The 14,585-nt window shown below is 41.0% G+C and overlaps 1 protein-coding gene across 3 annotated transcripts in view; it reads right to left on the bottom strand.

The window, feature by feature from the left end:
- EXD1 (exonuclease 3'-5' domain containing 1) overlaps window positions 1–14,585 on the bottom strand; it is a 555,213-nt gene that overhangs the window by 400,447 nt on the left and 140,181 nt on the right. For all 3 annotated transcript variants that reach the window (XM_069208820.1, XM_069208819.1, XM_069208821.1), the window contains one exon: window positions 9,353–9,480. In XM_069208820.1, coding sequence (XP_069064921.1) covers window positions 9,353–9,480 — 128 coding nt within the window. The remainder of the gene's footprint in view (window positions 1–9,352; window positions 9,481–14,585) is intronic.

The following is a 14,585-nucleotide window of genomic DNA, read 5'->3' on the forward strand; positions in this document are numbered from 1 at the left end:
GTGGGTTATACCTGGAGTCAGATAGAAAAGCCCACGACAGGGATGGCTGGGGAGTCCTGGTTGATGTCCTATACCCCAGGAAGGGTAGTAGGTATAAGTAAGTTGTTGTGTCCCTTGCTGTAGTAAGGCAAGTAAGACAATTTTATAATAGCTAAGAGTTGTTTAGTTATGGTCATAAGTCTTTAGTACATTAGTTCAATCGCTGAACAGACTAGCCACAAAAAAAAAAAAAAAAAAACTGCCAAGAAACTGATACGGTAGGTTAATGCAGCAGCACATCACCAGCAGGAGTCTCATCCAGCTGCCATTTTTCTCCCCACACAGTCATTTTCCTGATGAAATAAAATGTCTTATTTTGATTATCGTGGTTCCTGACCCCACCCCAACAAAAACAAGTTTGAAAGCCAAAGTCATTTCTGGAGCCCCATAATGGTTAGGAGAGTAACAGAAGAGCTAAGAGTTCAGTAAAAATCCCTTTCAGTACTCCAAATACAAAACAAAAACAAAAAACAGATGCCTCAAATCTGAAACTCGAGATTGAGGGCTCCAACATTAGTGTATAGTGGGTTTATATGGGTGCTGAGCAAAGGCCCCGGATCCAGAATGTACTGCACACACAACAGACGGCTGATTGCAGCTGCTCTGGGTAGACCACAGCCCATGCAGTATGGCCAGCCCCTGTCCCCACAAAACCAAAACATTTTAATATCATGTGCAAGTGTTTTGGGTATGTCGGATTTGGGGTGTACTTCCTTGCTGGAGACTAGGCCTTGAACCCACAGCATGGGGACTGCTGTGCAGAGCGGAAGGCTGTGGACATCTGCAATGGGCAAGACAGGCATATCACTGGAGGACAACTGGAAATCAGTCATTCGGCTCAGCTAGACCCAAATGACTAAAAGCTGTGCAAAACTGGGTTGTGTAGGATGGAGCGGGTTGGACAAAAACCGGGCCCTGTACCAAAGTCTGTGTCCCATTTAAAACAAGCAGCTCTCATGGTCTGGAGTGAGAGGGGCTTGTTGCAGAAGATTCATATATGACTGAAAGGATAACAATCAGAAGAAAAGAAAGTAAAAACAAATTGAAAAAGTTAAAAAATAAATAAAAAAAACAACATTTTCATTTCTGGGTTGGACATTACCTGTACTACACTGAACGCTCTATTTAAGGATATTTGGTGTCTCTGCCAGAAGTGTAGCGATCATGAGGTGTGGAAGGGGCTCAAGAGAAAGAGAATCGACTGAACTGTCTCACTGGCTCATCACATGACCACAGCAGACACAGTAAAATATAAAAAGAGGGTAGTTCTCCATCTGTTCCCATCTATGACAGATGCAGACATTTACTTTGTGAACATTGTTTTTCTAAAGTGCCGATTCACTAAGAGGCATTCGAGAAATCAAACTGCATACTCGAGATTATGCTTACTGGGAACATCAAGCAAAATCAAACAGAGAAGAACCAAGTGATTGGAAAGCAGAAATTGACAAGATGGGAAGGAGAAGGGTAAAGGGCAATGGCTGACAGATGGATTGACTAACACAAGAGCAAGTTGAGTCTGCTCCAGCAGAGCATTTGGTGAAAGGAAAATAGTTCAGTATTAGAATCATCAGCCACGGGAGGTGGGGTGTGGGGGGGGGGGGGTGTTTGGAGAAAGAGGGGATTCTAGTGCATACTCAAGCCAGGTGTCATGTGAAAAGGAAAGCCCCATCTTTTTTTCTAAAGAAGAGCATGTCAGGCAACATTTTTAATTGGCTTTGGAGGGTGTTCCAGATATTAGCCACCCACCTAAGCAGAAAATGACAGTCTTGGAGCAGGAGATGTTCAGAATTTCGTGCCTCTAACAAGAGGAGTCTCTGCTGGAGTAAGGTAGCCGGATCTGCCAGTGTGTAGAACTTAGAAGTCACATTATTACTTTTTATTATTTTTTTAAGTTGATTTTCTTACCTCCACAGAAATAGAAAAATTAAATATTTCATACATCCAGAACTTATTTTAAAAAGTTAAAAAGGCAATAACAAACATTCACTGCTGTGGACTACGCAACGTCTGCATTGCTGGTTCCACTGAATGATACACCAATAAACAAGAATTGTTTTTTTTTCTCTTTAGTTCAAATCGTGTTTATTGAAATATTTTAGCTACAGGAAAAATGACCAACAGTTGAATAATCTGGAGACCAGAGGATACACATACATGTATAATAGCATGGTGAACACCAAAACATCCATATATCAGCATCATATAACATATCCAAGTGTCAGCAAGGTTGACCTGCATGTTATCCACATATACATAGAAGGCTGAGTAAAATAGCAAATAATTATGATTAAGATTAAGAAGATACAGAGTGATTATTACATGGTGTATAATCTAGTTAAACAGGGGATAATAACCTTAGGGAAGATAAGGGGAGGAGCGGAGAGAAACGGGGGGAGGGGGCATTGGTATAAAGGAGTAGCTAGTAAGAATTTTCTATAATGTAGTTGTATAGATGTAGTGAGAAATGCATTAAATGGAGTTTACTTCTTTTTCCATAAAGTGATCTAATGTTTGCCAGATCTTGTTCAGGGTCGTTTGGGAGCACAAGGGCGATTCATATAGCTTATTAGCTCCGCTTGGGTATGATACCCAAGCCCACCATGTGTGAGGGGGGACATGTTTGAAAGATTTCCAGTCAGCTAAAATACCCTTAATTGTTATGGTCAGAAGGAGATCCGATAAGGCCATGTCATTCCTGTCTAGGCTGAGCATGCCTGAAAGACTCCAAGGGCCCAAAATGATTAGGGGAAGTTTAGGGGAACTGGAGTCCCAAACATGTCAATTTTGTTTGGGATATATGACCAATAGGATGCAAGTTGGGGGTATTGGATAAATATGTGTTCATGGGAGCCCGGGCAGAATTCAACAACTGTCGTTCTCTCTGAAACCCATCTTATGTAGTCTAGTGGGAGTCCAATGTAGAGAATGCAAGGTGAAGAATTAAGATTGAATCAGGTAAGGGGCAACTTTATTTCATAAGGCATGTTTGCATATATTAGACCAATTTTCTTCTGGAATCTGTATTCCAGCTGACCCTTCTAGGCGTTTAGACCATTTAGAGGTAATCTATGATCTGCCTTGTGAGGACGAAGCCATAAGAGCTTTATACATCTTAGAGCATCCTTGACCTGAGTAGTACCACTTTTAGTCATTGGAAACGGTTGCATTTGTTGTGTTTGTAGTCCAGTCAAGTTTAGCTAGTTTGGCTTTAATATATAGAAAACTATAAAAGTCAATTGGGGAGGTTAAAGTTCACAGCAACGAAGGCAAAGGACACAGGATCTCGGTTATCATCGTATAGGTCGCAGATAAAATTGATGTTTTTTTTTTAAGGCCCATATCCAACTGTAGTGTCTAGTTTTATTCTGGGGTTGTGCCAGCAAGAGGCCATAAAAGATCTATGTAGTAGAGTTTGTGATTGTTTGTCTAATGATTTGATAGTGGAAGCAGTGTCAGCAAATATTTTGTGCAAGATAGGCAGACCAAACTTTTTTATGGAAACATAGGCGCCTGGTGAAAAGGGTCAGTAGATTGACTTTTCAATTTCAAGCCATCTTGAGGGGGTCAGGTAAATCGTCAAGTAGCCAAAGAGCACCTAGAGATGCTAGAAAAGCTGCTTGCTATAGATTCCAATTTGGCAATCTGCAGCCCTCTTTGTGAGTTTCCATTCTTAGGGTCTTAAAGGCTATTCTAGCCCCCTTTCCCTTCCACAAAAAAAGCAGATGAGAGTTTATCAATCTTGTGAAAAAAAAGGAGTGGAAAAGATGCATTCGTGACATGGATGTAGTGAAATAAATAATTTGTGTGATCAACATTTTCAGCCTCTGGAGTCTACCACACAAGAATATATGTTTGGGTGACCAGGTGACTAGAAGGCTTTTAACCTTACTGATGGTTTTCTCCTCATTTATTTGAAGTGTGCCTAGCTTTTCTAGCAAATCTGATGACTAGATATTTAAGTAGTTTAGGTTGACATTTTAGGCCAGATATACCTAGGTGAGCGGCAAAACAATGAGTTTGGGGGGAGGGGGGCGGAGAACCTCTGTCTTATCTCTATTTAGCAATTAGCCAGAGACTTTAGAGAAGTTTGATATTATATTGAATAATGCCGGAATTGCATTCTCCATATCCTCCGTGTAAATAAGTATATCAGCATATGCTGAGGTTTTGTAGGTGTCATAACCAAATTTGAATCCCGCAATCTCTGGAGCGGATTCAATTAGTACTAGTAGGGGAAGTATTGCTAGGAGGCACAATAGTGGGGATAGTGGTCATCCCTGTAGTGTGCCCTGGAATAAATCACAAGAGGCAGAGAGTTCTCCGTTGATCCGAATGTTTGCTTTAGGGCTGGCGTATAGTGCCATACGCATGGTAGTAAAAGATTCACTTAAATCGTGGCCCTTAAGGATGGCATGTCAGAATGGCCAGTATACCTTGTTGAACCCTTTCTCAACGTCAAGCGCTATGGCAGCAGCAGGTAGAGTTGCCAATTTTGCCTTATTCATGATATGGCAAAAAGTACGGATGTTGTCTCTGGCCATTCTGCCCTCAAAGCCTGTTTGGGAGTTATGTACGAGTTTTGGATTGAGCAATTCAATAAGTTTCCAGGATTTTTGCAAAACGTTTTGCTTCCATGTTGAATAAGGAAATGGGCTGATAGTTTTTTTAGGTCTGTGTGATCCTTGTCTTCCTTAGGCATAACTAATATTGTCGCTTTAGCACCGGAGCCAGATACCTTCTTCTGGAGTATAAGACAATTCAATGTGTTTTTAAGGTGTTCGATCAGTGGGGCTTGAAATGTTTTATAGAAGGAAATATGGAACCCGTATGGAATGATGATTTGATGTGTCTGATCACATGTGCAATTTCAGAGGAATCAATGGGCTTGTAAGTTGGATTCTTTCTGACTCTGGTAGTTTTTGGATGGGAACGTTTCAGAGAAATGCTTTGCAATCCGATTTTGGGCACTGTATTTGTGGTGTGTAGAGTTTAGCATTGGAGTTTCTAAAGATTTCTAGGATCTCTTCAGTTTTGTATTTTAAAACACCATTGGAAGCTTTGATATGAGGGATAGTGTTAGGAGTCGGTTTAAATTTGAGTGTGGAGGCCAGAGTTTTCCCAGCTTTGTTTAAAAGTAGAAGTTTCAATTTTTACGCATGGACCCAGAGCTAAGCCGGTTTACTGATACTAGTGTTAAATTTGTATTTCAGATGTTTAATTTCAGTTAATATCACATTACTCCTTGTTTGTCCGAATGTGGATTCCTCAACCTTAATTTCTGAAGCCAGTTGTTGAAGTTATTTTTTGATCTGGAAGCTTTTGTTAGACATGCACTTGATTTGTCCCGTCATTGTGCATTTAAATGCATCCCATAGGATTACCGGGGAAGATAACAGTTGGTTATTTTCACAAAAATATAAATCAATCTCTTTGTTTAGGCTCTTTATATCTGCAAGGTTTTCAATAATTTCTTCATTCATGCGCTAGTTCCAGTTTGGTAGGGATTAGAGTAATAGCCATGGAAACTGCAGCAAGGTCGGATACTAGAATCAGGGGAATTTTGGATTACGTGGTGTGCTGGAGAAGAGACTTAAACTAAGAGGTAATCAATACGTGTAAAGCTGGAGTGGAGTGGAGAGAAAAGTGTAAAATCATTACTGGTTGGATTATGAATCCTCCGTACATCTTTCAGTGTGTGTGACTGGCAGAGTATTATATATTTATGGGATTTGGGTATTCTGAACTGTACGGCAGAGTAGCGGTCTAGGATAGTGTCCATTGGGAGATTAAAATCTCCAACAACAATCAGATTAGAATTAGGAGGGAGATCAGTTAATTTCTTGTCCAGTCTGGCCCAGAACTCAGTTGTCATTGCTTGGTGCATAAATGTTCAGTATGCATATATCTTGGGTGCCTTTGATATCCTAGTAAGAAGCCACCTTCCTTTATCATCGTGTTCCAATGAGATAAATCGGCAGACGAGAACTCTTGGAGATAAGGGTTAGTGCCCCATTTTTTTCCCCCGAGAGCCTTCAGAGCATAATACTTCAGCCACCCATCCTCTACTCATAGAAAGGGCTTCCCTGTAACCAATCTTAGTTTCCTGTAAGAGAATAATATCACCTTCTAGGCCTTTACAATATTCTAAGATTTTTGTTCTTTTCACTGGATGATTAAACCCTTTAGTGTTCAGCGAAACTACATTAATGGACGACATAGGGAAAAAAGTTATTGATCGTCAACCACAATAGACTAGAATGTGGGTAAAAAGGGAGAACCAATACATAAGAGTATATATTTAATACCAAAGTGTGTGGAGGGGTTGGGTGGGGGAGGGGGGAGATAACTAGGGATAAGCGGTTTAGGAGACATCCACAAGGAAGCTCGCAAATAGTACTTGGTGTTAGGATGTTGGAATGGTGTCCCTTCCCACCAGGGGGAGCCTGTTAAGGCAAATATCCAAAAAGGTGTTTTGGGGGAGGGCTAGTCACTGGAGCCCATGGCAATGACTGAACAAGTATATGCCATTAAGCCTAAATCGAAGACCCCATAAGCAGAGTGTGGCTTGAGATCAAATACAATTTCTGCCGGTGTGTGGGTGATTATATAAAGTAGAATGAAAAGGTAAAGAAAATTCATCTAGTGGACAGCAGCCTAGGTATGACTGTCTAGAACCTTAGACACAACATCCTAGAGAAACAAGTTCAAACACATTAACTGTGACATTCCTATCAAAGTCAGGTATACATTATGAACCTTATTGTTTCACAACCAAGTGCGGTTGTGGTGTAAGAACTAAAAAGAAAAGAAAAAACAGACGGAGTCTTCGTGCCAAGGTAATAGCCCTGCATAGATGAGATAGAAGGAGGGTATCCTTGGACATGACTAACATGATATAATAGGGTAGTGAGTGTCCGAGAGGTATAGCAACAATGTATTGCAACATCAAAAAAGAGAATATTATGACAATAATCATGTGTTGTAATGGACTGAAGAGACTGCTCAGGGTGGAGTGAAATGATATGCTAAAAGAATTGGAGGGTTCAGCTTCCATCAGCGTTTTAGATTTGTTGTCCAGGAATCTCCATAGCTCCGCAGGATCGGATAAGATTTTCGTTTGGCCTTTGTGTGAAATACGGAGATTAGATGGACCATTAAAGGCGAAGGAGATACCCATGGATGTTAGTCTTTTCCTTAAAGCCAAGAAGCCTTTGACGAATCACCATTTCTTTTGTGTAGTCTTGTGAAATGGATATTTTCCAGGATTGCCACATTACCACCTTAATTTTCCTCATTTGGGCCAGAATTAGTTCAGTGTGTTGGTGCCTGAGAGGTGTAAAGATCATGGCTCTTGGGGGTGTTTGCTTCATCGGCTTGTAGGAGGGGACCCTGCGAGACCTTTCGATATCAAAATCCTTGTCAAAGTCTAGTTGAGGGCAGTAGGGATCCATGAAATAAAGTCCGCTGCTGATTTGTAGTTTGATTCCATTCCTTCCGGTAGTCCAAAGATACTGAGGTTGATTCTTCTGTTTGAAATTAGAAATAATGGAACAGGAAGATTTGAGAGTTGCAACCACCTTTTCTATATCAGAAAAGTTTTGGGAATGTTCATTGGTACAGTCTTCAACTCTGCATATCTTGGATTCTGCAGCAGTGACTTATTTTCATCTCTTTGAGGACTCTACAAATTGCTGCTACTTCAACTCGAGGAAGATCAGTATTGGTCTTGGTGCTTTGGGCTACGTCATGCTCATTGTTCAGTTGCGTAAAATTGCACTGAGTGTTGAGAAGGAATCTGGTTTTCCTTTGACCGGAGATTCTAACATTGGTGGCGAGTGTTTCGTTCGTTTGAGTGCAGTTTTGGATTCTTTATGGAGGAGGAGCTCTTGGAATCCACCATGTTGCAATCTGTGATATTGATGGAGCCAAGGGAAATGTGGCTTGGGGCCTACCCTTTTGAGGATTCACACGTTATGCGTCTTATTGCGAGGTCAGGACAGGCCCAACTATACATATGGATGGTTTGAAGATTAGCCTGTAGCCTGAGTAAATAGTGCCCTTAATATGAGCTTTGGCGTCTGATAACAGTATCAGTGCAGATAGATATTGTACACTACAGGTGCCTCAGAACGAGCCCAACAATGTTGTTTCCAGCAGGAGGCCGCGCAATCCAAAGAATATAAAGCTTAGATGCAGGGAGCAGCCAGTGTCTTTATCTGGGTTTTGGAATACATTCAACTGCTCTGTATCACTCCCAATCTAGCAGATTATTGTTAAACAGTCATACCTCATAGCACAGCGTGATCCAGATAGGATCCGCTAAAGGCTTGCCAGCCCTGTACCTTATATGGCTGAAGCTGCATGCAATAGTTGTGCGCAGTAGAGTACGCAATGGAAACTCCCAATGTCTCTGAAGAACGTACACACATAGCGGCCTGCATTGTGGATCTGCCATCTTGCGGGTGTATTGAAGCACCAGCACAGCGTAGAAGAAGAAAGAAGCGATCTCAAGCGATCATGCCGACACCGGAGTGGCTCAGAATGGTTTCTTGCCTCTTACTGGGGTGAGAGCAATCATTTTCTGCAGTCAAAGGTTGCGCACGACATAGGATAACTGCTGAGATCCGTGGGGGGCTCTCCGGAGCACAAAAGGGAGCTGCCATCTTGCCGCGCACCTAACCACGCCCTATAGACAAGAACTGGTTTAACTGATTTTCTTTATTCTTCCTTTTGAATACAAAAAAAAAAAAAGGTATTAAACCCATTCTGATGAGTGATTTTGCCCATGGGACACATCCGGAGCACTGTACCAACCATAACTTATTAGTGAGATTAGCAAAGGGAGGATAGCCCATTAAGATTTAATGTTAGCCATTTCAGCTGGCTTTACAAACACCTCAGGTGGCGAGAGTCTGAAATTTCCTCACAGTGCTGACACTTCTACAATTTTAGAGCACATTGTCAAAGACAAATCAAGAACGAAGAGGTGAAAGTGGCTTCAGTCTGTGCAGGAACTTTACTATCTGTTTAGCATAGTAATTTAAACGTTCCTCATATGCAGGCGGGTGTCTGTGTACCCTGATAATCAAGTCATCAAGAATTTCCACATTTTTCAGTTTTAGTCACAATTCGGGCACACTGCCTCAAATTTTACGGTGGTAGTGGAGAAATGCAGATTTTAAAAACCATACGAGAGACAAAATGGCTGCTATTCACTGCATCACATGCAATTTTAAGCTTCAAAACCAACGGGCAAAAAGAGCGTAAAAATGAAATGTTAAATATCACAAACGTTGTGCAGATGACTCACCTGCTATATTCTGCTTTAAGATATTCCAACTAGTATTTGGATGTTCTTTGGAGGCGCAGCACAAGCCCTCAGTTTGTGTTGTCAGATTATTATTGTTCTTTTCGGCAGCCTCTAAAGTTGGTGCACCCCTATTCAAAACATTAAGCACATGTAGGCATCGAAAAACTCATGAACAATTTATTTTCTTAAATGGCATGATATTTGTTTAAAGGTTTAAAGAGTAGAGTTGTCTACAACCAATCCTATATCAACATCAACCACCAAAGAAAAGAGATGCATGAGGTAACAACAAGGGGCACATTCTTCCATCTACCAAACTCATCAAAAGGATTAGGTATTTATACTATTGCACAAGAAGTCAAATGCTGACCTACTGACTGGGAACGCCCGCAAACCTGTATTTCATTATGTATAACTGACTTTCTTTGCTACAGTAAATGTGGACAGGGAAAGGTGTGAGATGAGAATATGCAGACCTTTGATATGGCGAGTGTTATTTCTAAAATATTATTAAATAAACGATGGAGATCACACCTACAAAAACGGACACTTGATCACAAATATACTTTCAACGATGTGTTCAATTGTCATTTTCATTCTACCAGACACTGCATACAACAATGGGCAACGGGTCAGTCCACTTCGGTCACTGTTCCTCCAGTCATGAGTGAAGGTATTTTGGTGCTTCATTTCTGCATTTGCAATGGAAAATGGAAGTACCAACAACAAAAAGGATCTGGCACTCATCACCACCCCACAAAGACACTCCGCAGAGGTCTTGTGTACTGCTCCAGCTGTGGTGAGACCGCAACACAGGCCACACATGGAGCATCCATTTTGGTACTTCATACTTAGGAGCAAACAGCAGCATAACTCCCATTTCATCAAACTTCAAGACTTGAAAGCTCCCAATCCAAAATGAAGGCTCCAAAAATCTACTCCACCCTCCGCCCCCCCACCCCCAATGGCAAGTTTGATTTTATTAGGTTGAGCTATCTTTAGATTCCACTTGACCCTTCTGGCAGGGTGTTCTGTTCCGTCAAAAACTGAATTTGCAATTCAGATGCCTTTAAATCTTACTATTGTCACATTTGCACTGTGTTCAGAGACAGGGGTCATAAGTCAGTGTGTCTTTCTTGCAATGCAAATACTTTTCCTTGTGACTACAGAGTTCCAGGATTTTGTAAGGTGAGCAGTCTGACCTATGTGAAATGAAAGGCTTTTGGTATCGGGGTTTTCTTAATACACAACATTTATAAAACTAAGTCAACTTACAAACATTCCAAAATATATTTCAGTAGTTGTGAAAGACCATTTTTTGTACTTGTGTGTGATGAAAAAAAATATTTTAATAGAATGAAAAAAGTCAGAACACCTTACTTGGTGATGTGCAAATGTGAAATGTTTTCTGAAACCCAATTTTCCCAGATTGTTACTACACTATATAGTTTTATCAATCAAGCTGCAAGTTAGTGGAAAGGTTTTTAGACATTTAGTCGAAATTGTCTGTAAATGACAGTGCGCTACCACATCATGCTTTAGTAATATATATGTATTAAAAGTGAGTGTTTAAACAAACTGAGAAACACTCCTGCCCTGATGGCACAGCTATTAGTAAACTAAGAGGAAAGTCATGCATGGATCATGTGTACCCTATATGTAGGCTAGATTTATTATACATGGAGCCAACGTTGAGTTTATTTAATCAAACAAAAGGATTTTTTCCCCCCCCCCCCCCACAAGAAATGCTGAACTCTCATATTTGAAGGTGCACTTGTGATATTGAAGAAAAAGGAGACTGTAAACTACAATATTTGCCTAGGATCACACAATTTGAGACCCCGTTTCTGGGTCAAGAACATTACAGTTCGGTCGAGTAGGTTACTCAAGCTACTCGACCTGCAGGTCTAGTAACATTTTAAAGATTTTTCGAGGCCTGAAAATGGCTGCCACACTCGAGTCATGAGCCAACGGGGTGTGTGTTTTTTGTTGTTGTTTTTACAGCGGCATTATGTTGGATGATACGAGTGCACTAACTTTTCTTTGTACACAACACTTATTACTGTCTGTACATTTTTTTTTTTTTTACCAATTCTCATGTTAACAATAGATTATATTTCATCTATCTTACTTCAATACAAAATCAAATCAAATTGGAGTTTATACAGTGCAACTATTTACCCATAAGGGTCTCAAGGCGCTGAGGGGAATTTGTCCTCGGAGATTCAGTTGAAGAGCCAGGTCTTAAGGTTCTTCCTGAATTGAGGAAGCAATGGTGACTGTCTGAGGTGCAAGGGCACGGAGTTCCAGCTCTTTGCCGCTCCACATCTCATTGCCAGGACACACTATTATTATACATAGGTCTTCAGCTTTGCCCCAATGATATTGTTTCACCCCGATGCATGAAGCACAGTGATGAAGACAATATCAAGTTCAATGCTGAAGCTTTAGATTTCAGAAGTACCTTATTATATTCATTAGAAAGAAACTGAGTCACTTACCTGTAACTGCAGTTATCCAGTATTGGTATCTTTCACAGATTCACATGCTTAAATCATTTCCCATTGCTGGGGTGGGGGGGGGGGGGAATAGTCCCACAATACCATAATAAAGCAGTATGCAAGAACTATTGTAGGCTATAATGGCAGTAGGCCGTCACTTTAATAGCCTATCTAGGTCCTTTTTGCTTGCTATTCTGATTCAAGCATGTGAATCTATGCAAGATACCAATACTGGATAACTGCAGTTATAGGTAAATAACTCATTTTCTTATAAAGTATTGGATCTTTAATAGATTCACATGCTTGAATCAGAATAGCAAGCATTACTGTAAGGAACAGAAGTACTGTTAGAGGCTGGTGGGTAAAAGCAAAACATTTTCATAATAGTCAATACAACATACCCATTTATATGTCTCTAGACATACATTTGAAATTGTAAACATTCATATTTGAGCATTTAGATAAGTTATCGTTAATAGAACAAGAAATGGGCAATATACAGCTGACTGGAAAAAAATAATAGAATTAATACGAACAAACAACTCTATTTAAAGAGGCTCACCTTATTTGAATAGATGGTGTAACACAGCCTGTTCCACGACCAAGTCGCTGCTTCGTGTTGACTCTAGGCAGTAGTGCTGCATGAACGAGTGGGTGCTCTTCCATGTGGCAGCTTGGCATACTTTGTCCAATACAATGCCTTCGAAATCAGCAGCTAAAGTAGAAACTGCTCTTGTGGAATGTGCCTTAGCTTTCCTCATCAGGGGGTTGCCAACGTTAGAATGGCAAAACTGAATTGTTGCTGAGATTTATTGTGGCTTTAGTCACTGCAGTCTCCTGACACCCTTAATTATAGGAGGCAAGCAGTTGATCCATTTTGCAAATCTGTTTAGTGTGGTGGAGGAAGAACTTGAGGCACCATTTGATGGCTGAAGTGTGGAGAGTCTTTTCAACCGGTGTGGAAGGACTAGGAAAAAATGTTCAAAGTACGATAGGTTCATTAAGGTAAAAATGGAAAGGAACCTTTGGAATGATCCTCGAATTTGTTCTCAGAATGACAAATTGGTCTGTGAGGTGTAGGAAAGGCTCTTGAATTGAAAAGGCCTGCAACTCGCTGACTCTTCTGGTGGAAGTGAGAGTGAGCAAAAATGCGACCTTCCATGTAAGGAACTTCAGTTCAAACTTATGAATTGGTTCAAAAGGGGATTCCATCAATTGCAAAAGGGCCACATTGAGATGCCATTCTGGAGGATGTGCTTGCACTGGAGGAAAAGTTCTGAATAACCCTTTCATAAACTGCTTGATGAGTTTTGTGAAGAAGAGTGATTCAGTCTTTGGGGATCGCCTGTATCGCAGGACTGGCAAGATGAACCTTAATTGATGCATGAAAAAGGCCAGTCTTGGCCAACAAGAATAGATAAAGTAGGATCTGTTCCTGAGAGGGCTCCAATGGTTGCAAGTTTTTTTGTTGGCCCCAAGAACAGAACCTTCTCCACTTTAGCCTGCAAGTCTTGTTCATACTCTCAGATCATGCTAGTATAGCTGGTGCATTTCTACATTCATGGTCAATGGCTAAGTTTCAGAACTCAGGAGCCATGCATGTAATTGGAGAGAGGCTGGCTTCAGATGTAAAATTTTGACCTGGTTCCTTGTTAGGAGGGTTTGTTTCCTCAGACAACAGATGGATTGGTCACGTACAGCAGAATCAGCTCAATAAACCAGTGTTGCCTGGGCTGGAACTCGAGACAGAAATCTCAGACACTGGGAGATATGATCTTTGCAAGACCACCACTTTAGGGCTTTCACTATCCTTGGGGTAACACTGATCAAATCCTCGATAGAGCTGAGAGATTGAATCCATTGCTTCTGTGGCTCCTCTTGTAGTGGTCTCATCCTTAGTCGAGCTATAGGGACAAAGTTTATTGCAGAGGAGATCATCCCCAGGAGCGACTTGAAGAGTCTTACGGAAAATGTTTATTTTTTTGTTTTTGTTTTTTGAGATTGAGAGCAAGACTGGATAGTTTTTGTTGGCCGTCTTCGGAAAGGGAAGCTTTGGTCTCGTGTTGAGGTTGGCACCCAGAAAGAACATCCTTTGAGTTGGCATGGTAGATGATTTTTTTTTTGTTTATAGTGAGGCCCAAAAGGGCTCGTCTCTCACTGTCGTCCAAAAGAAGGTACAGTTGATGAAGCACTCTTCAACTAAAGAACTGTCGCTGATGTCTACACCATTGTTTACAGGCCCACCATCAACGGTTCCACCATCTACGACATTACCATCGACAAGAACGGAGGCAGCACCAAAATAGCATAGTCAACAGCAACACTGTTGGCAGTGACACAGTTGACGAGACAAATATTACCTACAGTTCCGCAATTTACTATTGCCTCTTCTACCTTGTCATCCACAGATGCTACAACTATCAGGATCACCAAGGTCACAGACTGCTTTACACCCTGAAGAAACTTCCCCAAGCAAAATGTCATCCTTGCTCCCAAGCCACCTATAAGATTGGAAAGAGTCTGAAGATGAGGGATCTTTAGGAGACACACACATTCCTTCACAACTTAATGTTAAATATGAAGATGATGACGACGAAGATGATGATGATCACTACGAGTCCTACTACACCCCACACTGCTATGAACATTATGATTATCACCAACCCAGACATGATATTGTACAGATGCTGACCCCACTCTCCCCAGTCTAAGATTTGCAGGCCATGCTGTAA

Source organism: Pleurodeles waltl, chromosome 9 (genome assembly GCF_031143425.1).
Source record: "Pleurodeles waltl isolate 20211129_DDA chromosome 9, aPleWal1.hap1.20221129, whole genome shotgun sequence".
NCBI lineage: Eukaryota > Metazoa > Chordata > Amphibia > Caudata > Salamandridae > Pleurodeles > Pleurodeles waltl.